Source organism: Callithrix jacchus, chromosome 13 (genome assembly GCF_049354715.1).
Source record: "Callithrix jacchus isolate 240 chromosome 13, calJac240_pri, whole genome shotgun sequence".
Classification (NCBI taxonomy): Eukaryota; Metazoa; Chordata; class Mammalia; order Primates; family Cebidae; genus Callithrix; species Callithrix jacchus.
This window is the reverse complement of record NC_133514.1, coordinates 55,178,932-55,201,270: the sequence shown is the minus strand read 5'-3', so window position 1 is coordinate 55,201,270 and position 22,339 is coordinate 55,178,932. Positions and strand designations below refer to the sequence as shown.

Sequence of the window (22,339 nt, the reverse complement as noted above, 5' to 3'; positions counted from 1 at the left end):
TCTGTCTTCATTTCATTATTTATCCAGTTGTCATTCAGGAGCAGGTTGTTTAGTTTCCATGTAGTTGTAGGTTTTGAATGAGTTTCTTAATCCTTAGTTCTAATTTGATTGCACTGTGGTCTGAGAGACTGTTTGTTACAGTTTCCATTCTTTTGCATTTGCTGAGGAGTGTTTTACTTCCGATTATGTGGTCATTTTTAGAATAAGTGCGATGGGTGCTGAGAAGAATGTATATTCTGTGGTTTTGGGGTGGAGGGTTTTGTAGATGTCTATTAGGTCCACTTGGTCCAGATCTGAGTTCAAGAAACATACCAAACTGTAAAGACCATTGATGCTGTGAAGGAACTGCATCAACTAAAGGCAAAACAACCAGCTAGCATTAAAATGGCAGGATCAAATTCACACATAACAATATTAACCTTAAATATAAATGGGCTAAATGCCTCAATCAAAAGACGCAGAGTGGCAAATTGGATAAAAAGTCAAGACCCGTTGATGTGCTGTGTTCAGGAAACCCATCTCACAAGCAAAGACACACATAGGCTCAAAATAAAGGGTTGGAGGAAGATCTACCAAGCAAATGGAGAGCAAAACAAAGCAGCAGTTTACAATCCTAGTCTCTGATAAAACAGACTTTAAACTAACAAAGATCAAAAGAGACAAAGAACAGCATTACATAATGGTAAAGGGATTAATACAACAAGAAGAGCTAACTATTCTAAATATATATGCACCCAATACAGGAGCACCTGGGTACATAAAGCAAGTTCTTAATGACCTAGAAAGAGACTTAGACTCCCACACAGTAATAGTGGGAGACTTTAACACCCTACTGTCAATACTAGGCAGATCAACAAGACAGAAAATTAACTAGGATATCCAGGACTTGATCCCTTGTACTTTTAAATGAATTTGAGAATCAGCTTACCAATTTTAGCCAAAAAATTTCAGCTGGAGTATTGATAGGGATTGTGTTGAATTGGTTTGGGTGAGGGGTTATTGCTATCTTAATATTATCAGGCTTTCTGATCTATGAATGTGGGATGTCTTTCAAAATTTTCTTTAATAGTGTCTGTAGTTTTCAGAGTATAAGTTCTACTCTTTTCTTCATTTGTTAAATTTATTCCTAAGTATTTTATTTTGAAGTTGTTTTAAATAGAATCATTTTCTTAATTTCATTTTTGAATTGTTCATTGCTAGCTTGTAGAAATGCAGTTGATTTTGTGTATCGATCTTGTATCCCAAGATCTTGATGAACTTATTAGCTCTAATTTTTTTTTTTTTTGGTGGATCCTTAGGATTTTCTGCATACAAAATTGTGTCACCTTCAAGTACAGTATACAGATTTCTATTTTTCCAACCCAGATGATTTTTATTATTTTTCTTGCCGGTTCGCCATGGCTAAAACCTCCAGTACGATGTTGATTAGAAGTGAAAAGAACAGAAGTGCTTATCTTTTTCCTCATCGTCAGAGGAAAGCTTTAAGTCTTTCAGCACGATGTTGGCTGTGGGGTTTTTTTGGTAAATGCTTGCTTTTAGGAAGGAACTTCCTTTTTCTTCCTAGTTTGCTGAGTGTTTTGTTTTTGTTTTTGTTTTTCTAATCATTAAATGCTGAGTTGAGTTTTACCAAATCCATCTTCTCTATAAGATTGTTATATGGTTTCTATCCTATATTCTGACATACTATATTGATTAATTTTAAGATGTTAAAACAATCTAGCAGTCCTAGGATAAATCTCACTTAGACATGCTATATAATCTTTTATATATGTTGCCATGTGGCAGTTAAACATTATACAAAGTTAACTTGGATATATGATGCCTTGAATTCTGAAATCTTAAAATTATACAGAAGTATGCCCCATTATTTTGATGGAAGTTTAAAAACAAAATAATATAGTGAAAAGAGATAAAGCCGTTTAACCCATGTGCTATATATCAGATAAATTGAATACAGAATCCAAGACTGTTCTGTATTAGTACTTGGACAATGGGAAATAAGTCAGAAATTTCTGTAAATGTCAAAATTTACAATATGGCCTATAAAATTCAAAATTGTTCTAGTTTTAAAAAATAATCTTTCCATTATTAATTTGTGTAGTCACCCATTGGTTGCCCCTCTCAAATTTAGGTTTTTTAATGAAGATTTATTAAACAGTATGATTGAAATAAGAATAATTGTGACAAATCACAAATTAGAATTGTTTTTGGAATTATGTTCTGGTGAATAAAGACAGATTCATGTGCTTTGGTTGAGAGATGCATGGAACTGGAATTGACCTTTTACTTTAAACATACAGGAACTCAGTTTGGACATTTCTCCAAAGGAATATCATTCTTAAGATAGAGTTGACTTCTAAAAGTTATTTATATGTAGTGGGTAGCTTAGTTTTCTCTGATAAGAATGTTGAATTTATTTTTCCACTTGAAAAGTTATTCTATTAAAGCCTATTCTTATCTTTCAAGGAGAACAAAACTAACTTTGACCTGAACATGTTAAGAGAAAAATTTTCTGCTTCTATCACAAGAATTACTTGGCCTTTTTGGACCTATAATCTCATTTGTCTAATGGAGATAATAATAATGTTTTTTTTCTCACAGAGTAAATATAGAGATTACACTAGTTAATGTACATAAGGAACTTATAACAATGCTTACCACATTCTAAGAACTTAATTAATGTTAGCTGTTTATTAATATTATTAGGCACTACACTGTGATAGACTTGCTAGACTTAGTTAGCTGCTAATGGTAAACCTCTAAATAGCTAAAAATGATTGATATCCTAGATGAGGAAATTTAGTTTTATGTCCATTGTAAAATTAAAAAAAAAAGTTTGCAAAATATATTGGTTCTCAGTACCAGGTTGTTTTGGCAGCAAGCTGCTTCCTTTTTTGTAATGATATGTTAAAACAAATAGGGAGAAATATTAACTCTGCTTATTCTTGGGAGTTGGGCATTCATCCCCTACGTTAACTCTATTTATGCTGGCAGTTTGGCATGCATCCCCTACATTTCAACCTATGACATTACGTTAAAATGTAAGTTAAAGCAAAAGGAGGTTAGGAGATAGTCCTCTTGTTCCATTTCAGTTTGCACTTTGATCTCACAAATTACTTTTCTCTGATTTTGTTGCTAGTATTTTTATGCAGACTTTGAAGAATCAATAATAATGAAACATCTACAAAAAGATTTGCATCTTGGTCAATGATAATTATTGGTTTTGGGATCAAAGGCTGATTTGAGATCAATTAATACCCCCAAACCTCTATTCTTTCTTAGTAAAAAGCAGCAGAATATGGAAGCAATGGGAGGATAGGAGAGTTGTGCTAAGAACCTATTTGTTATTCATAGAAGATACTTAGTTTTTAAATCTCCTACAGATTTTAGAAGAAAGCTGGCAAAGCATTTTGAAAGGGTACCCAGGAGACAAATGGGCCTATAAATTTGGAGAGAGAGAGAGAATATTTCTTTTTGAATATGAGATAGATTGAAATTTCTATTCTAAAGATGGTATACACCTGATGTTGCAATTAAAGTAGTATGGCAAGACTCAGAGCATACAGCTTAGCATGGGATCTAAACATTTCTGGCTGTAGAGCTCTTTTCTTGGGCTCTTTTCCAGTTTCCAAAGACAGATCAGTTATTTGAAATAGTAAGGAACATTTTTGAGGGCTAAGTATGAGGCACAGACAATGCCTTGGCTGCATCAGCTTGTTTATTGTTTATATCACCACAGTAAAATAGATACTTTTAAAAATCTGTATTTTACATATAAAACAATTTTGTGAAGATTTAAGTTTAAGAACTTTTGCATATATTCAGACATAATAAAGGACTGAAGGAAGTATTGATGCTTGAACACAAATGTGCTGAAATCCAAATCTTAAAATAATATCAGCCTTAATCTGCTTGCCACCTGAACATAGTTCTAGGATTTATAGCACTAAACAAGGGGAATCTAGGCATCTTAAAAGTTTGGAAGATTATCTAAGCCTTTAATATTTACTGAAAAAACTTACAACATTAGCAGAATGTTTGACTTTCATGTTCTTGGAGAAAACTAATCTAGGAGATTGTATTCCACAGTGTTTATTTTATTTACCCTGTGAATGAGTTAATATCTTCCATTTAGGTTAATTGTTTTATATTTCAGAAGGGTTATTTGCTTATAAAAGTGTCTATACTTAATAGGTTTGTATGTTTTCATCTGGTTTCCATTTGAAGTGTAACTGTATTATCTTAGGTAGATTATATTTTTTCTTGCAGTCATTTTTCCAACCAAGCAACACTATTTTCTAAGCCAAAGGCAATCAGTTGGTTCTAGGGTAGGGCCCTCCCAAAATATAATTTGGACAGAGGTGTAAATTCCCACCCTTAACCTCACCAAAGAAGTAACAACATATGGAAAGTCCTTAAGAAAGCCACACTGAGGAACAAAATAATTCCAAAGGAGAAGTGATAACTGATTCTGTACAACATGTCTTTATTAAGGATGGGTGTAAACAAAGAAAGACTGAATATTACACAGTTGTTATCTTTGACTCCCAAATTAAAAATGTAAGTTACATTCTAACAGCAAATCCCCTGGTTATAGTAAATACAGCCATTGCTTGGTATCCAAGGAAGATTGGTTCCAGCACACCCCCAATACAAAAATCCAAGGATGCTCACATCCCTTATATGAAGATAAGGAAAGGCACAGATGGTGGGAAGTCTGGGAGAGGCAGTGAGGCTTTATAAACCGAGCCTGGGGTTTGGAACTGGATATACCAGAGTTTGTTTTTCTTCTGACACTTACTAGCCAAGCACTCACAAGTGTTCCCCATCTTGGAAATGGAGATAATATCTCTCACAGAACATTTGTGAGTACTCAGTGGAAAAGTTTCTGGTACATAAGTATCCAATAAAGATTATGTGGTTCCATTTTCTAAAACAAATAGGTCTTTGAGTTTTTCAGGAATAAAGACTAACAGAGAAATTCAGTTTTGGGACTTTTTACAGAGATTCTTTAAAAACCACAAAATTATGTTATTCTTGAGCAAGGGGTAATTTGATTAAGTCAGTGAAAAGCAGAGATCATAGAGTTGTATATTAATACATTAGTATGAAGAAACAGTGGTCTGTGCTCATATTGCTTTGTTGGAAGTCACTCCAACAAAGTGATGCTGAGCATCAAGAATACTTTGTCCGAATTATTAGTGGCCTCCAAATTTGTAATGGGGCTTTCCTGTGTATTATGATATTAAATTAAGTTTTTCTTTGTTGTTTGGTAGTAACACAACTTCCATTCCTGCCCAGGCTTATCTAAGCACTAGTTTGTAATCTTTTCTACCCAGTAGTGGGGCCCCATTTTTTGAAATTGTCTAGACATGGCTAAAGACACACTGGCAGTGTGAAAAAGCTGGCAAGGTCTAACAGATGTATTCTAGTTATTATCCTGATTTATTAGTCTCTCTCAGAAAGTATGATCATCCTCTGCTTCCTTTTCTGTGCCCACCCTTTATGCTTTGTTACTCTTTCACTCTGTCATTATTAGGATAAGGGAATGTTTTCCTGAAAGTAGAATTTTTCATAAAATTTAAGTCCTGAATTATCATTCTAGTTCCTGGACACCTGTTTTCAGTGTGATGCAGAAATTGGTCTGTGCTTCTCACATCGAATAGAATAATCCTTTATTTAAACAGCTGTCCTATATGGACAATGTACATTACAAGACGATGGTGTTCACCATTTGGGGTTCTTCTTAGTTTTTGAATTTAAAATAAGAATCAGCAAACATTGCCATGCTGTGGCAGTCTCAGCATCATTTCACAGAGTATGTCTAAAGGAATACTGTTTTATTCCTTTAGAATAGTCTTTTTGGTAGCTGAAAAATGCTACATAAGTAATGCTGCATACCAGTTAGTTGTATTAGAATATATATTATGTACTGCTGTGTACTTGGCTTAAAAAACTTCCTTGACAACATCATTTAACTTCTTACTGTTCTTTTCATGTGGCGGGTGTAAATATCTAACATGTTTTCGTTCAAAACATCAATTAGGTTTCAGTATAATCTTTATTAATACAGATCTGTTCTTACAGAAGACTGCTGAGCTATGATAATTTGCACAGCAGGAACAATAAAATATCTTCTTTCTGTTTCATTCTACTCCAGAATGCTTGACTTTTTGTTATTCTTTTACACAAGATATAAAAACCTTTTATGATATCTTTTAAAATTATAATGAAATCTTTAAAGCTCATATAAGCAAAAGCATTATTTTTTCCCAAGGTGAACAAAATTGAAAGCCTAAAAATTGCAGATAGATTGAAAAAGACATATATTAGTTACAAATCTTCACTTTTAATATCTTTTATTCTTTTTCTTTATGTAGCCAGGACTCCCCACTTCCTGCGTATTCAGAATGTGGAAGTTAACGCTGGCCGGTTTGCTACCTTCCAGTGCAGTGCCATCGGCAGGACCGTGGTAGGAGACAGGCTCTGGTTACAGGTACAGTAACTCATTTTCACCAGTTAATGAAAGTCCAGCAAGAAGAATACATTCACCCTGAAGGAGAAACCTGGAGAAAGAGACTCAGTGTCAGGTCTTAGAGTGAGAGTTTCCTTCTTTGTTAATAAGCAGTCAAATTTCTTATTATTCTGTGAAAGCTAATTATTTTTGTTTACACACGCTTTGTGACTTTCTCCTTTTTTACTTTGCTTATGCTTAGTCATGTTACTTGGAATATCTCATTGTCAATTTACTTATAGGGCAGTATATTAAATTACAAAATATAACACTCTTCTAAGTCCTCCCTTGAGAAAAATGGAAAGAATCACACACACACCCCACACTTTATAGGCCTTTTTGCCATTTGAATTTCCAAGCTATAAGCCTAAACTTAGAAATTAATAATAATATTTTACTTTTGAGTTTTTAAATTATATGTTTTTTGGTATAATGATCAAATGTGTAACTTGTTTTGTAATTATTCAAATTCCACCATATGTGTTTTGCATGGCAAAGGCTTGCGTGGATAGATCCATGCTCTCAGGAATCCTGACAGAATGAATGGAATTAAATTACCTGTCCCTTCTAACGATAATGCCACCCACTTTTTGAAGCTCTAGGTTTGGAGTTTTCCCCTCCATTAGAATTCTCCAATTGCATTCTTGTTTATTCCTTTTAAGCATTAATCTGGAGGCTGCTCATTCTTTATCTTGACTGGTGTTGATTTTTTGTCCTTATCCTTCCTTGTTTTGTTTTGTGTAGGTTTCTTTTTTAAAAAATATTATCTTATGCTAAAATTAACTCCAAATGGATTAAAGACTTAAACATAAGACCTAACATCATAAAAACCCTAGAAGAAAACCTAGGCAAAACCATTCAGGACATAGGCATAGTCAAGGACTTCATGACTAAAACACCAAAAGCATTGGCAACAAAAGCCAAAATAGACAAATGGGACCTAATTAAACTCCAGAGCTTCTGTACAGCAAAAGAAGCAATCATTAGAGTTAACCGGCAACCAAATGGAAAACATTTTTGCAATTTACCCATCTGACAAAGGGCTAATATCCAGACTCTACAAAGAACCGAAACAGATTTACAAGAAAAAAATGACCATTCAAAGGTGGGCAAAGGACATGAACAGGCATTTTACAAAAGGATACATATATGAGGCCAAGAAACATATGAAAAACTGCTCATCATCACTGGTCATTAGAGAAATGCAAATCAGAACCACATTGAGGGATCATCTCATGACAGTTAGAATGGTCATCATTAAAAAATCTGGAGACAACAGTTGCTGGAGAGGATGTGGAGAAATAGGAACACTCTTATACAGTTGGTGGGAGTGTAAATTAGCTCAGCCATTGTGGAAGACAGTGTGATACTTCCTCAAGGACTAGAAATAGAAATTCCTTTGGACCCAGCAATCCCATTACTTGGTATATACACAAAGGACTATAAATCATTCTATTATAAAGACACATGCACACATATGTTCATTGCAGCACTGTTTACAATGGCAAAGACCTGGAACCAACCCAAATGCCCATTGATGATATACTGGACAAGGAAAATGTGGCACATATACACCATGGAATGCTATGTAGCCATAAAAAAGGACGAGTTCATGTCCTTTGCAGGGACATGGATGAATCTGGAAACCATAATTCTCAGCAAACTGACACAAGAAGAGAAAAGCAAACACTGCATGTTCTCACTCTTAGGCAGGTGTTGAACAATGAGAATATATGGATACAGGGAGAGAAGCATCACATGCTAGGGTCTGTTGTGGGGGAATAGGGGAGGGACAGCAAGGGGTAGGGAGGCTGTGGAGGGATAATATGGGGAGAAATGCCAGATATAGGTGATGTGGGGATGGAGGCAGCAAACCACATTGCCATATATGTACATATGCAACAATCCTGCATGATCTGCACATGTACCCCAGACCTAAAGTGCAATAAAATAAAATAAAATATCAAAAAAAAAAAAAGAAATGAAAATATTATATATTTATTTTTAGTTTGCTGCTGAGTTGAACGGTCCTTCGGGTGTTAACTCTTCTGTGTACGCAGTTGTGCTCCCCACTAGCTTCCACTCCATTATGCATGCTAGCCTTGTCTCTGTAGGTGCCACCTCTCCACCTCCTGTCATGGCTTGCAGTGTAATTGTGATTGTGATGGGGGACTTTGTGTGACACTCTGTAATTTTTACATCCTTTATTCCTTTTAATCGGTGCAATTTAAATCAGTAGTCTTTTGTTTTGTTCTGTATTTGTCTTAGAGATAGAGTCTCTCTCTGCTGCAGTACAGTGGTACCTTCACAGCACACTCAACCTCCTGGGATCAAGTGATCCTCCTACTTCAGCCTCCCAGGCGGCTGGTACTACAGGCACATGCCACCATGCTTGACTAATTATTTCGTCATTTTTATAGGGATGGAGTCTCCCTTATTGCCCAGTCTGGTCTCAAACTCCTAGCTGCAAATGATCCTCCTGCCTCGGCCTCCTAAAATGCTGGGATTACAGATGTGAGGCACTGTGCCCAACCCATTAGTATTTTTATTCCTCTCTTTCTGGGGAAAATGGGAGACATTTGAATGTACTGTCCCAAGATTAATCAGCAATGTATTGTCATGATGGGGAATGCATTCTGGAGAGGCTTCTTAAAAAGTGTTGTTTTCTCTGCCAAGATGCCCCACCCCTCTGTCCTGTGTCACTCTCTTTTTTCATGTCCTACTGTCCCTGTTAGAGACTTTGCTGGCCAGGAAGTGTATGCAGAGGGTTATATTGTATATCCCATATTCATCTTTGCTTTCTTCTTTGTCTCTAAAAGTTTTTTTTTTTTTTTTTTTTTTTGAGATGGAGTTTCACTCTTGTTACCCAGGCTGGAGTGCAATGGCGCCATCTCGGCTCACCGCAACCTCCGCCTCCTGGGTTCAGGCAATTCTCCTGCCTCAGCCTCCCGAGTAGCTGGGATTACAGGCACGTGCCACCATGCCCAGCTAATTTTTTGTATTTTTAGTAGAGACAGGGTTTCACCATGTTGACCAGGATGGTCTCAATCTCTTGACCTTGTGATCCACCTGCCTCGGCCTCCCAAAGTGCTGGGATTACAGGCTTGAGCCACCACGCCCGGCCTGTCTCTAAAAGTTTTGTAACTACTAACTTGAGCTTTTTGCAGCTTGTGAAAACTGTTTTCAGTATTTAAATTCTTTTCTCCTTTTAACCCATTTCCCAGTTGTTTTAAATTCTTGATGTTAGAATTCAGAATAGTTTTCTCAGATAATGGCTATTTGGTATTAAACACAATCAAGATTCGCCATCTGTGATAATTAATGATGAGACAAACATCTTCTGTTGACATTTTCCACAGAGTATTAAATACCTTATAAAAATGAAACTATTTGTTCCTTTAACTCTAGAAATCTTAATTTTCATTGAAAAATATATTTTGCCCCCTAGTATTTATGATATTTATATTGAGAGAATACAATATAAATACTATATTAAGTCTAAGCTCTCACCTCAACAGAGTCATCTTAGATATTCCCAAGGTCTTACAGGTTTGTGGAGGACATGATTTGCTTTTTTTACTTTTACAAATGCCCTGGACTTGGTGTGTTACTGCTTAAACTTGAGCACTTATATGGGTTAGGAATCTTTCACTACTTCCTACACATCCAGGAACTTTGTTTTAAAGATAATTTGTCATGTGGTATGGAGAAAGCTACTTAGGATTTTGGGGTAAATAAAAAGGGTCTAAATGCAAAGTTCTCAGCCCTGACTACTATAGAACCACTTGGAAGGGCTTTGTTTTGGTTTGGTTTTTTTTTTTTTTCACAAATGTCTTGCCTGTTTCTGGATTCTGATTTAATTTGTCTAGGGTGAGGCCCAGCATGCAATGCTTTATTAAAGACTCTCCAAGTAATCCTGGTGTACACCCAGTGTTAGAAATTACTAGTGTGAAGCAGAACACAACACACATTCCAAATCAGGAAAGAAAGCAGGCAGGGATAATACATAACTGGTACCTGTATTCAGTTGCCTCAGTCTGACTCTGATGTTGAATTTTGCATGTACTCATCTATGAATTTTTTCTCATTAGATTTGAATGATAGTGTTGGTAGTTGTTTTCACAATCAATCCCTTAATGCCTGTCTCTGTCTCTTTCTGAGTCTTTTCTGACCCCTCTTGTCTTTGGTGAACATTTATTGTCCTGCAGCATTCTACATTGCACTGTCAAGAAGGAGATGACACAGATAGAACTGTTGTGACTTTGCGTTTTTTTTACTGAAACTTACTTTGTTCTGGAATCAGGACACTATTTGGTTAGTGAATCTTTGTGATGTTACAATAATTTTACTGTTAAATAATTTGTTTTCTCTAGTTAGGGAGACATTTTATGGGGAAATGTTTATTTTATTAATAGCTTATGAAATAAGACCCATGTCCTTCACCTGAAAGGATGGTTTCTATTAATCTATATGTGTTTGAAGCAGCTTCCGATAGTGACGAGGGTTTCCAGCAGATGCTGGTTTTGCAGAGCCCTTCCCGCCCTCTTGCCCAGGACCCCTCACCCTCCCTTGACCATTTTTCTCTGGCCATTCTTTAGAAGTTGTGGAGAGATGTAAACCTTTCGTCATGAACCAGGTCTTTCTAATCTAGAGTTGTAATACCCTAACGCCTGTCTGCATGTAAATTCATTTGGGTCCTCAAAATAATCCTGAGATTTAGGCAGAAAATTGAAAAAAAAATTATTTTGAGGTTTTTCTGTGATTCGCACCTCTCTAAAGAGTCAGTCAAGATTTAGAAATTAATAATACATCTTTGTTTGGGGGTGCATAGGTGTTTTTGAATGCAATCATTAACAATATTTTTTATGACAGGGTCTCACTCTGTCACCCAGGCTGGAGTGCAGTGACATGATCTAGGCCCACTGCAGTCTTGATCCTGTGAGTTCAGATGATCCTCCCACCTCAGCTTCCTGATAATAAATATATTTATTATATATTTAGATAAATATATTTAGATGATAAATATATGTATTTATTATATGTTTAGATGATAAATATATTATATATTTAGTTAATAAATATGTTTATTATATATTTAGATAATAAATACATATATAACATATAATAAGTACATATTTTATATATATATATTTTGTAGAAACAGTTTCTTACCATGTTGCCTAGCCTGCTCTCAAACTCATGGGCTCAAGTGATCCATTTGCCTTGACCGCTCAAAGTGCTGGGATTACAGGCATGAGGCACCATGCCTGACGTATTTACAATAACTTTTACGCCTTGTGTTGCAGTCCTTTGAGGTGCAAAGTAGGCATGCTGCAGAGTTTCATGGTTGTATGTCATGGTGGTTTATCTGTTTTATAGAAGAGAAATTGGAAGTGTAGGATTGTCCTGGGTCACAAAGAAAGATGGCATAGCTGGCAATAATACAACTCAGTTTATTTTTAATTTTATTTCACCTCTAAGTAATTCTGCTCTACCATCTTCTTGTATTAGGAAGGTAGGTGAATAGGCATTATGTACTTATGCTTTGTTAGAAGAATTTGGGTGTGAACAGTATTACATCATTAATATCAAGGTGCCATCCTGGCCACAGAAAATAAACTTTATATGTATTATATGTCGTATTGATCCATACCTTTGAAAAATGGCCAAAGTTTCAATTGTTTAAAATATAGATTAAATATAATCCCTGTCAGAGTCTTTCAAAATAACATAACACAAATAAATCTGACGATGACAGTAATGAAGAAATGTTTATGATTAACAGATGTGTCCCATCTGTTTATGTTTTCTTCATCCCATCTGTGGACCACGCAGGTTATGTTTGCCAATGTGGGACTGGTTTTGCTACAACACTGAACAATAGAGTAAGACCCAGTGTGTGAGCACATCTATCATTAGCTACAGAATACTTTTAAAAATTCTCCAGATGATAGAAAGACAACATCTGTAAACTTTTTTCTTGTATTGAATATGCAATGCAGTTCTTGAAGATACTTGTTGTATGCTATCGGATATGGCAATCTATTCATATAAACATGGACTGCAACAGTGTGAGATACGAAAATTTAATGTATTTGTGGAAATCATTCAAGCACCCAAAATATTACTGTAATTTTTGCTATCAACTCTTTTATCACTTTTTGAGCCCACATTTTGAAAACATCTCAAAGTTTGTATACGTATACTATGTGTATGTGTGTGTACGTATATATATATATATATATATATATATATATATATACACATATATACATCACTGAAAAGAGAAAATGGAATATGAGATTTTCTTTTTATACTTCTGTACACTTTTATATTTTAAAAAATACTTTTGTGTTTTGTGGCTGGGTGTGGTGGCTCACACCTGTAATCCCAACACTTTGGGAGGCCGAGGTGGGTGGATCACAAAGTCAGGAGATCGAGACCATCCTGGCCAACATGGTGAAACCCCATCTCTAGTAAAAATACAAAAATTAGCTGGGTGCTGTGGCACATGCCTGTGGTCCCAGCTATTAGGGAGGCTGAGGCAGGAGAATTGCTTGAACCTGGGAGGCAGAGCTTGAAATGAGCCAAGATCGCACCACTGCAGCACAGCATAGGCGACAGAGAGAGACTTCATATTAAAAAACAAAACAAAACAAAACAAACTTGTATTTGCTGATGGATAACTTCTGAGGTTGTATATTTTTTATGTAGTCACTGACCTTTAAGCCATGTATGGTTGTATTAAAATGTTTATTGTTCTTTCTTCAGTATTCCAAATATTATTTCCTACATTTGCTTATTTCTTTCGGGACTTCATATTTATAAAGCTCTTCAGCAAATCAAAGTGTTAACCAAAGCTAGCTAGTGTTAATGTCTATGAACCTGTAGATGACTCATGCATGTGCAGTTACAAGACCTGTGGCATGGGGGCCATTGCCTTTCTCTTCCCCTGCCTCTGGTCCCATTTTGGTGTTTTTGTAACTTCTACTCTTTAATTTCTTGCAATCATTGTAGAGGTTCCTGCATTCCTTACTCTTACTTAGCAAGCATATCACATTCAGTATGGGTGGGAAATACAAAGGTTCTGCCTCCAGGACAGAGAGCAGAAGTCAGAGAGGGAGGAGAGATTTCTTTTCAACAATGGATGAACAGGATCTTTGATCAGGCCAGGGGTTGATGTGTGCTTGCTGAGTGAGTAGCAGTTGCAGTGGAAACCTGGAAAATAACGACTTTCTCTTCATAGATATTAGAGGTTTCCACATTTTAAAATATCTTACTCTTTTAATTACACAATTATGTAACCTCTGAATATGGAGCAGTCTTCAAATTAAATTTTTAATTGTATTGATAAGAAAACAGAAGCCCAGAAAATGTAGGAAACTTTAGTGGAGTTGTATATCCAGTTTTTTATGTTTATTATAGGTAACTCCATTTTATTAGTGAAAGTCAGTTTTATATATCTAATATGTTTATATCTGTATATATATATGTACAGGTTTATGCTTATGTATAAATATTGCTATTTATTTACATATGAGTGAAGTTTTACTCTTGAACAATTTTCTTCACTGAATGATCTTGCATCTCAAATAATATTAGCCTCTTAACCTGATAGTCTCAGATTTACTGTGATTTATCTGTGTTAAATTTAGAACTTTAAAACCTATCATAGCACAATATAATTGAGAGTTTTATCATGTTGCAAGCAGAGCTTGGCATATATTATAAGTAATGCACCAGAATAGCCTTTTAAAATGATCCCATAATAAGCATTAGTTCATACAAATAGAAAAGGAAATCAGATGATGTTACTGTAAAGTAAAGTAGTCCCCTCTTATCTGAGATTTTAACCTTCCACGGTTTCTGTTACCTGTGGTCAATGAAAATATGGTCCGAAAATGTCAAATGGAAAATTCCAGAAATAAACAATTAATAAGTTTTAAATTGTACATGATTCTGAGTAGCACGATGAAAACTTACTCTGTCCCATCCTGTCCCACTGAGGGCATGAATCATCCCTTTGTCCAGCAAATCCCACTACCCACCCAATAGTTATGGAGATATCTAATCTTACTACCCACCCAGTAGTTACTAAGGAGACAGATAGGCTGTCTCAGGATCACAGTTCTTATGTTCAAGTCACCCTTACTTTACTTAACTACTGGCCCAATGCACAGGAGTAGTGATGATGGCAATTTGGATATGCCAAAGAGAAGGCACAAAGTGCTTCCTTTAAGTGAAAGGTAAAAGTTCTCAATAAGGAAAGAATAAAATTGTTTGCACTCCTTGCTAAAATCTACAGTAAGAAATAATCTTCTGTACATGAAACTGTGAAGAAGGAAAAAGAAAATTGTTTTACTTTTGCTGTCGTACCTCAGACTGCAAAAGTTACAGTCACAGTGCATGGTAAGTGCTTAATTAAGATGTACACAGCATTAAGTTTGTGCATGGAAGACATGACAGAAGCTATCCATGGTTTCAGGCATCCACTAGGGGTCTTGAAATATATCTCCCCTGGAACAGTGGGGACTGCTATACTCTGTTAAAAACACTGGTACAACCCAGCACCCAGACTAGTACTTGTCACATAACAAAATGCTCAGTGAATACCTACTAATGCAGGGGCTTACTGACTACCCAGACAAATCATGTAGCTCCTTCCGGTGAGCATTGAAAGCAGGTTTGTACTTAGAGCAGGTTTGTAGTTACAGCGGGAGAACAAGACAGAGGAAACCCATTCTCTCTGGGATGCTTGCTTTAGGCCTACAGCTCCTGCTCAGAAGATGGTCTTTGATGAGAGGAGCAATATATAGAACATAGTCATGTCTCTACTGTTTCAGAATAGATAGCAAGTATCATGCAGAGTTGCAAAAACTGCTTAATAAAAACAGACATATATTAGAGTAATTTTAGAAGCAAATATGGTAAATATATCATCTTTTCTAAACCTTCATTTCTTGTACTCCTTCCCTAGGTTTTCTTCTTCTGTCATAAAACTTCTAATTCTTCCTTTAAAAATTTCTTGCCATAGCCTCTCTGTTAAAAGTTATAGACGTACGCCTTTATTTTTCTCCATGAGTTCCATGAACATAAGAAATACGTCTTTAATAAAGAATATTCCATTTGAGTTTGTACGATGGCAACACCTGTGTCATAGTAGTAGATGAATTAAAACTACCCCATCTGACTTTTGTAAAGAATGTAATACCATTTTTGTTCTTAATTTGAGGAGTTTAATGTTCTTAAAAAACTCACTTAGAGTTAACAATTTTTTAGCTGTTGGCCTAGAGATAGATATATATTTTTTGAGAGTTTGACATATAATTCCACCAAGCAGTGTATGAGCTATGTAATCATGAAAAAAGTGTGTTTCTCTAGTCTAATAAATTTTTCACATTTCGTTTTTGAGCTCAGATAATTTTAGACCTTTTTCTAAGAGAAAAGAGGGGAACCTTGATATTTCTATAATCTAAAATGATTATCATGGGAATGTTTTCACTGATATACCATAGAATTTGGCTTCTGAAAGAATAAATTAAAAATTATATGAATAGTATATATATTACTGACTTCAGCAGGTGTGTTTGAAATAAAATAATTGCAACTACATTGACTAAGTACTGCTGTGTGCTAGATACTCTGGTAGGTAATGTTCAGGCATTTTTTTAAATTGATCCCTACAAGAATTTTATTTTATGTCCATTTATAGATTCTTCTATAAATGAGCCACTGAGGCTCAGAAAGTGACTTTTCCAATGGTGCATTGCTACTCACAAGAGCTCAGATTTGAACCCAGGCTGTCTATGTTCTATCTTAACCATAATGCATCTTGGGTACTGCAGAAAATATAAATAGTTTATCATGAAATCATAAGTATCATGTAGTAATTTAAATGATAATGTTTATCAGAATTTAAAATTAAAATAGTTTTTGTATGTGTGCAGTGTTGCCTTGACTTTCGCATTATGGATATATGTTTGGTCAACCTTTCTAGGTGGCTTTTCATTTCATTTGTTGATTATAAGGACAGAAATCCAACTGTATTTCAGAACAATTTTGTTATTATATATAAAAGCCACAAAATGAGATGAAAAGAAGGAAAATTATGGTTCCCTTCATGAGCTTAACTTGGGTATTTTATGCCATATATATTAAAGCATAAATTTAACATCACTTAGCATCCCAGAAAATACTAGAGATGCACAAAGCACGACTGTCTTTAGTTGCTATGGGAACCATTTGCACTAGAAAATTTTGAGTAGTTAAAATCACATCCATTATTGTTTTAGTCAGTTAAATATCCATATCTATATTTATATAACATTATACTGAACATTCAGACTGAAGCTACTGAAAACCTTTAGGTATATACCTTTACTTAAAAATAAGATTTTTTATATTGACGAAACAATATAACATGTTTATGGATACTCTAGAAAAAATTAATTAATAATTTTTCCTTTGTGATATTACCTAACTCAGCCAAAAAAAGATGTAAGCAGCAGGCTGTGGCAGGAACAGGTAGGGCAGCAGAGAGCCTCTTCCTCCATAGAAACCTTGATGTCTTCTGGCCTCCACTTGAAATCAGACTTTTTACTTTTATTTTTTTCTTTTCAGCTTTTACTTTAGGTTCAGAGGGTACATATGCAGGTTTGGTACATGGGTAGATTTTATGTTGCTGGCGTTTGGTGTGTAAATGATTTCATCACCCAGGTGGTAAGCATAGCACCTGATAGTTTTTTGACTTTCACCCCCCCTCCTACCCTCTACCCTCAAGTAGGCCCTGGTGTCTGAAATTGGACTTTTAAAACTATGAGTCAGGTTGTTTCAGTCTGGAGGGCAGAAGAGAAGAAAAGGCATCAGCCACTATTCTTAAGGTCTTCCTTTGGGCCTACAAGCCAAACATTCTGGGAAAGCCTTCTTTCTTCTTTTCTCATTTTCAGCAGAAGGTTCACTTGCTCATCTTGCTTCCAAGTATCTGAGGCTATCTTATGAGAAAGGAAGACAGAGATGGCTGTGGTTGGGGCTGCCTGCTCCATGGGGCGGGCAGGAACTGAGAACAGGTGGAAGCCCCACCTGCTGCTGAGGTGGCAGTGCATGAACCTCATGCTTCCTGAGTGCAGCTGTGGCTGCCCAGTCATGGCTGCAGACCCAGCATCCCTCTTGGAGGCTGGAAGCAGGCAGGACCCCCACCCTCCCAGGTGCAGCTGCAGCCACCCAGCCACAGCTGTGGACCTGAGTGTCTCTGCACACTCAGGGGCTCAGGAAGTCCCCCTGCCCCTGCAGGCTTGGACGTACCTGTTCCCACTGCCTGGATTCTCCCTGCTCCCAGTGCCTGCTCCAATCTTGGAGCAAAGTTGAGGCCAAACCCAGGTGCTGCTGCAACCCAGCCAGGTGTGTGTGCTCTCAGGGCACTGTTGACATGCCAGCCCCCTGCTGCCTCAGCCCCTTCCTGACTTCAAGCACTGATGTGCATGTAAGGAAGGGTGAGGGGGCACTGAGGGTAGCTTGGCACTGGCCTGCAGGTGCCCCTCAGCATGAACAGCCTGGGTGCCATGAACAGTAGGAAGCAGACAGGCTCCAGGGAAGATGGGGCAGTTCCCCAGTGAAGCCCCACCTTTAAGGCCCGAAAGCTGGGAGCCAGGCTGTTAGTCTTGCAGTCTGAGAGTGGGAAATTATGGTGCTTTTTCTGTGCACACCCATGGCTACCCGTGAACCAGTCGGCATGCACTTCCTCCCTTCTGAAGCCCATAAAATTCTTAGACGCAGCCAGACTTGAGCACTCAGGCCAACCTGCCTGGGGAGAGGAGCTACCCACTCCAGGGTCTCCTCTCCTGAGAGCTGAGCTGGCAATTGGATGACCTACCTGCCTGCAGAGAGGAGCTGACCACTCCTGGGCCTCCTCTCTGCTGAGAGCTGAACACTCAATGGGATTGCCTGCCTGCATAAAGGAGCTACCCACTCAAGGTTCTCCTCTCTGTTGAGAGTTGAACACTTGTTCAGACACCCTCATTGTGGAGAGGAGCTGACCACTGTGAGTTTCCTCTGAGCTGTTCTGTCATTCAGTAAAGCTCCTGTTTGCCTTACTCACCCGCCACTGCTGCATACCGCATTCTTCCCGGATACAGGACAAGAACTTGGGACACACCAAATGGCAGGGCTGAAAGAGCTGTAACACAAGCAGAGCTGAAACATTCTCCTTGCTCACCACGTTGTGACAAGAAAGAGAGAAGAGAAGACCTGCAGCCCTTCAGGGATCCCAGACCTGGGAGTTCCCTGAGCCAGGGGTGTAACACCCTCTTTGTGGCTCTGCAGTTCTTGGTGTCTCAAGCTACTAAGTGCCACCACATTCCCCAGTGGTAGCCATGGAAGCTGCTTGCAGGGAGCTGGTGCCCACGCCAGCACCTGGAGCTGCCCATCCCACAACTGCCAGTGTGCCTCTCCACTTGCCCTTGGCAGGCATGGGAACCAGGCCAGTAGTGCCAGCTTAGTGCAGCCTGCCAGGCCAAGTGGGCCTGGTGGGCCTGAGCAAAACTCAAGTAAAGGTGCCACTGGCCACAGATGTTTCCAGGTGATGAAATGACACCCCAAGGATCCTGTAACATTATTAGTCATTGATGATTATTGCCTTGGTTCATTCTTTAGGAGTTGCAGAATGGTCTAGTTCTATCAGTCACTTGCTGTTATCACCTTAAAATGACGAAGGCATTTATAATTATTATTGTTGTCATCATCAGCATTATCGTCATCAATTTGTGTGGTTGAGTCCATTGCACTTAATATCTTCATTGCTGCTCACATCTTCCCCAGCCCTCCAGTGGGGCTTACTCAGCATGGGTGACTCCTGTCCTGGCCCATCTCAGGGAATTTCTTTGCTTTCTGTTGTGACAGGTTCTGGGTTTATATTTTCCATTTACTACTACAGACTTAGAATTGACCATTTTCCCAGGGAATCCTGGTTCTTTTTCCAAGGGAAATGGCTATTAGAAATTATAATCTGAGCATAGAGGTGCTCATTACTACTTTATTGTTTATTTTTACTTTGGGGATTCTTCTCATTGGAGAGAGCTAGGATATTTAGGCATGCACACATGCACACATGTAAAGACAAACTGTGCCCTGAGTACATACTGACAATTCCTGTGCAAATTCAAAACTGTAGGGACTTTAACCTCCTTTCTCTTACATCTTTATCTTCTTTTGACTATGTTTTCAGAAGAGTCGTGTATTTTAAGGCATATAGACTGAGGAAGAGTGATGTTCTTAACCAGCCGTGTTAATGACTAGCCTAGTCTTTTAGGTCATGTTTGTTAGGTAGTACAGGCACTGTCACCCTCTGCATAGTAGAGAACTGTGATTACAGTTTAAAAGTGAACTGGCTTGAGATCTAGCTTTGAAAAGGTTTGAACCTTTAAATATGTAAGAAAATGTTCATCAGTGTTGGGCTCCTTAGTTTGATTTGGCCAAGTTAACTCAGTTAACGGTTGTATATTTGGTTTTAAGACTAAAGAATTTCTAATTTTGCTGGTGTTTCTACTTACTGCACTTATTATCTATATCGTATATTATTTGGATGAACCTCTAGATAAAATTTAAACAGGTTTATTAAATAATGTTATTCAGCTATTACAAATATATCATGAAATGAACTATGTCTTTTTTTTAGTAGAGACGGGGTTTCACCATGTTGACCAGGATGGTCTCGATCCCTTGACCTCGTGATCCACCCGCCTCGGCCTCCCAAAGTGCTGGGATTACAGGCTTGAGCCACCTGCACCCGGCCCTATGAACTATGTCTTAATAACAGAATGAAGCTCTAAATTTCCATAATCAAATTCTTCTGGAATATACCTATAATAATATGATACAACTTTGGGTATCTATATATTATTTTGGCTATCTGTACATTCATTAGCCAATTAAAGTGTACTTATTCTAGAACAGTACTCCAAATTGATAAATATTTTGATTAAGTTGGTTGTGGTCTAGAAATCAAAGGTCAACACTATGTTTATTATTAAAATAAAACATGGGCTGTATAAAGGATAGATTATTTGAGATGTTCAATTAATATTGGATTTAGCTTGCATAAGATATTTAAAAAAAATTATTCCAGATCCTGCTGTTATTAGTGATGTCGGTGGTAAGAATTTCAAACAGTATCTTACAAATGGACATACTTGAATATGTATGGAATAATAGAGACTGTTTTCGCTATTGAAGAAATGGAAGTGACATTTAATTCCCACCTATATGTCTGAGGAAGGGGGACTGGCTCAGAGCTCCTCGATGCCTGTGCACTCAGAGCAGCTCCAAAATGCCTGAGATTGATTAATTTGCTTCAAGTGCTGCTAACTTCCCAGACCTCAATTTCTTTCAATCATTGCTCTGATTATTGCAAAACTGTTTCTGAAAGACTTAATACGTATCTTTTTGCTGGTAAATTACTGCTCATTTAGAAGTCCTAGAGTTAGTCCATTGCATAAAAAAGGCTGTAAGTCTAATTTAAATAACTATCAGTACTTTTTTCTAGCTGACTCAAATTGAAATACATGCACATTTGAAGATACTCTTGCTTTATATAAAGAGCTGTATTTAACCCAGTCAGATCATCTCCTCTCAGGCATCATCATTATGGCTGTTTCACTAAGTGGACAAAAGATGGGTCGGTGATTTCTTTAACAGCCCAGGACATTCAGTTACTGTGCTTTGCATGGAGTCTGAGGTTTTTGCTCCCAACAATTGTGTCCTAGGCTGTCTCTCCTAGTGAACTCTCATGTGGTAAAGAACAGTCTGGATGCCCACCCGTCATCATTTTTTTATGGTCCTTCCGTCATGCTATTAAGAATGTAGAGTGCCAGTGCTTGGTGGGGCTACCTCTTTCTTATTCTGAAAATTGGGAAAAATCTGGCTGACTATTTTGCTGTCTCTACCTGATGTATATTTTCATCATTTTATTTTGCTAGAATAACAAAAAGGTTCCCTGTGGGTTCCTAGATGTTCAATGGTACCCAAGGTTCTAAACACATTGACTTCTCTAGGTGTCACTAGCATTGGGAAAGGACAGCGGGGGCAAAGACTCTCATACCTTTCTATATCTGTCCTGCAGCAAACGGACACCTTTTCCTCACCCATGACAAGGTTAATGGCTGAAATCTCTATAACAAAAGACAGATTAACAAGATAAACACATAAAAAATTCTTTAATACAAGTTTTACATTACACAGGTGCCTTCAGAAAATGAAGACTCAAAGACTCAGAGAAAATTGTGTTTTTATGGACAGTCATACAGAAGTGTGACTGGGGGACAACAGGGCAGGATCTGATGGTAAAAAATGGGAGACACTGACCCAGACCTGTTTGTTCACATTCTCCCTGACCTGTGTGACATTCCTGCCCTCCAGATACAGGGCAGGATACCTACCACATGAAGGCCTTTGGGGGAGGATGGAGGGAGAGTGACATCTCTGAGTGCACCTGTGTACACAGAATGAGTAAGATACGACCCTGGGCTTTATGGTCTGCTAGAGGAGAAAGACGTTACTGTAGTGGAATACACATCGTGTCGATTTTGTTTTCTAGATGTCTTGAGGTTCCTTCTCTTTCTCTCTGTCTTCTCTCTTTGTTACTATGATTTCTGAAAACAGCTTACCCAGTTTCCCTTGACATCAGTTGGGCTCACACCCTATCTCCTCCAGTCCATTACTGTACACGCAGAGGTATTTGTGTTACCTCTTTCCCTAAGGTCCTTCCATTCCCAGCATCTGAATACACTAATGTCCTCAACATTTCATATTTCTTGTTGGGGTATGTATTCCGTT

At 37.5% G+C, this 22,339-nt stretch overlaps 1 protein-coding gene across 16 annotated transcripts in view; it reads left to right on the top strand.

The window, feature by feature from the left end:
* Positions 1 to 22,339, top strand: part of PTPRM (protein tyrosine phosphatase receptor type M) — an 866,690-nt gene that overhangs the window by 359,740 nt on the left and 484,611 nt on the right. For all 16 annotated transcript variants that reach the window (XM_054243977.2, XM_078347758.1, XM_002757062.6 and 13 more), the window contains exon 5: positions 6,381 to 6,496. In XM_054243977.2, coding sequence (XP_054099952.2) covers positions 6,381 to 6,496 — 116 coding nt within the window. The remainder of the gene's footprint in view (positions 1 to 6,380; positions 6,497 to 22,339) is intronic.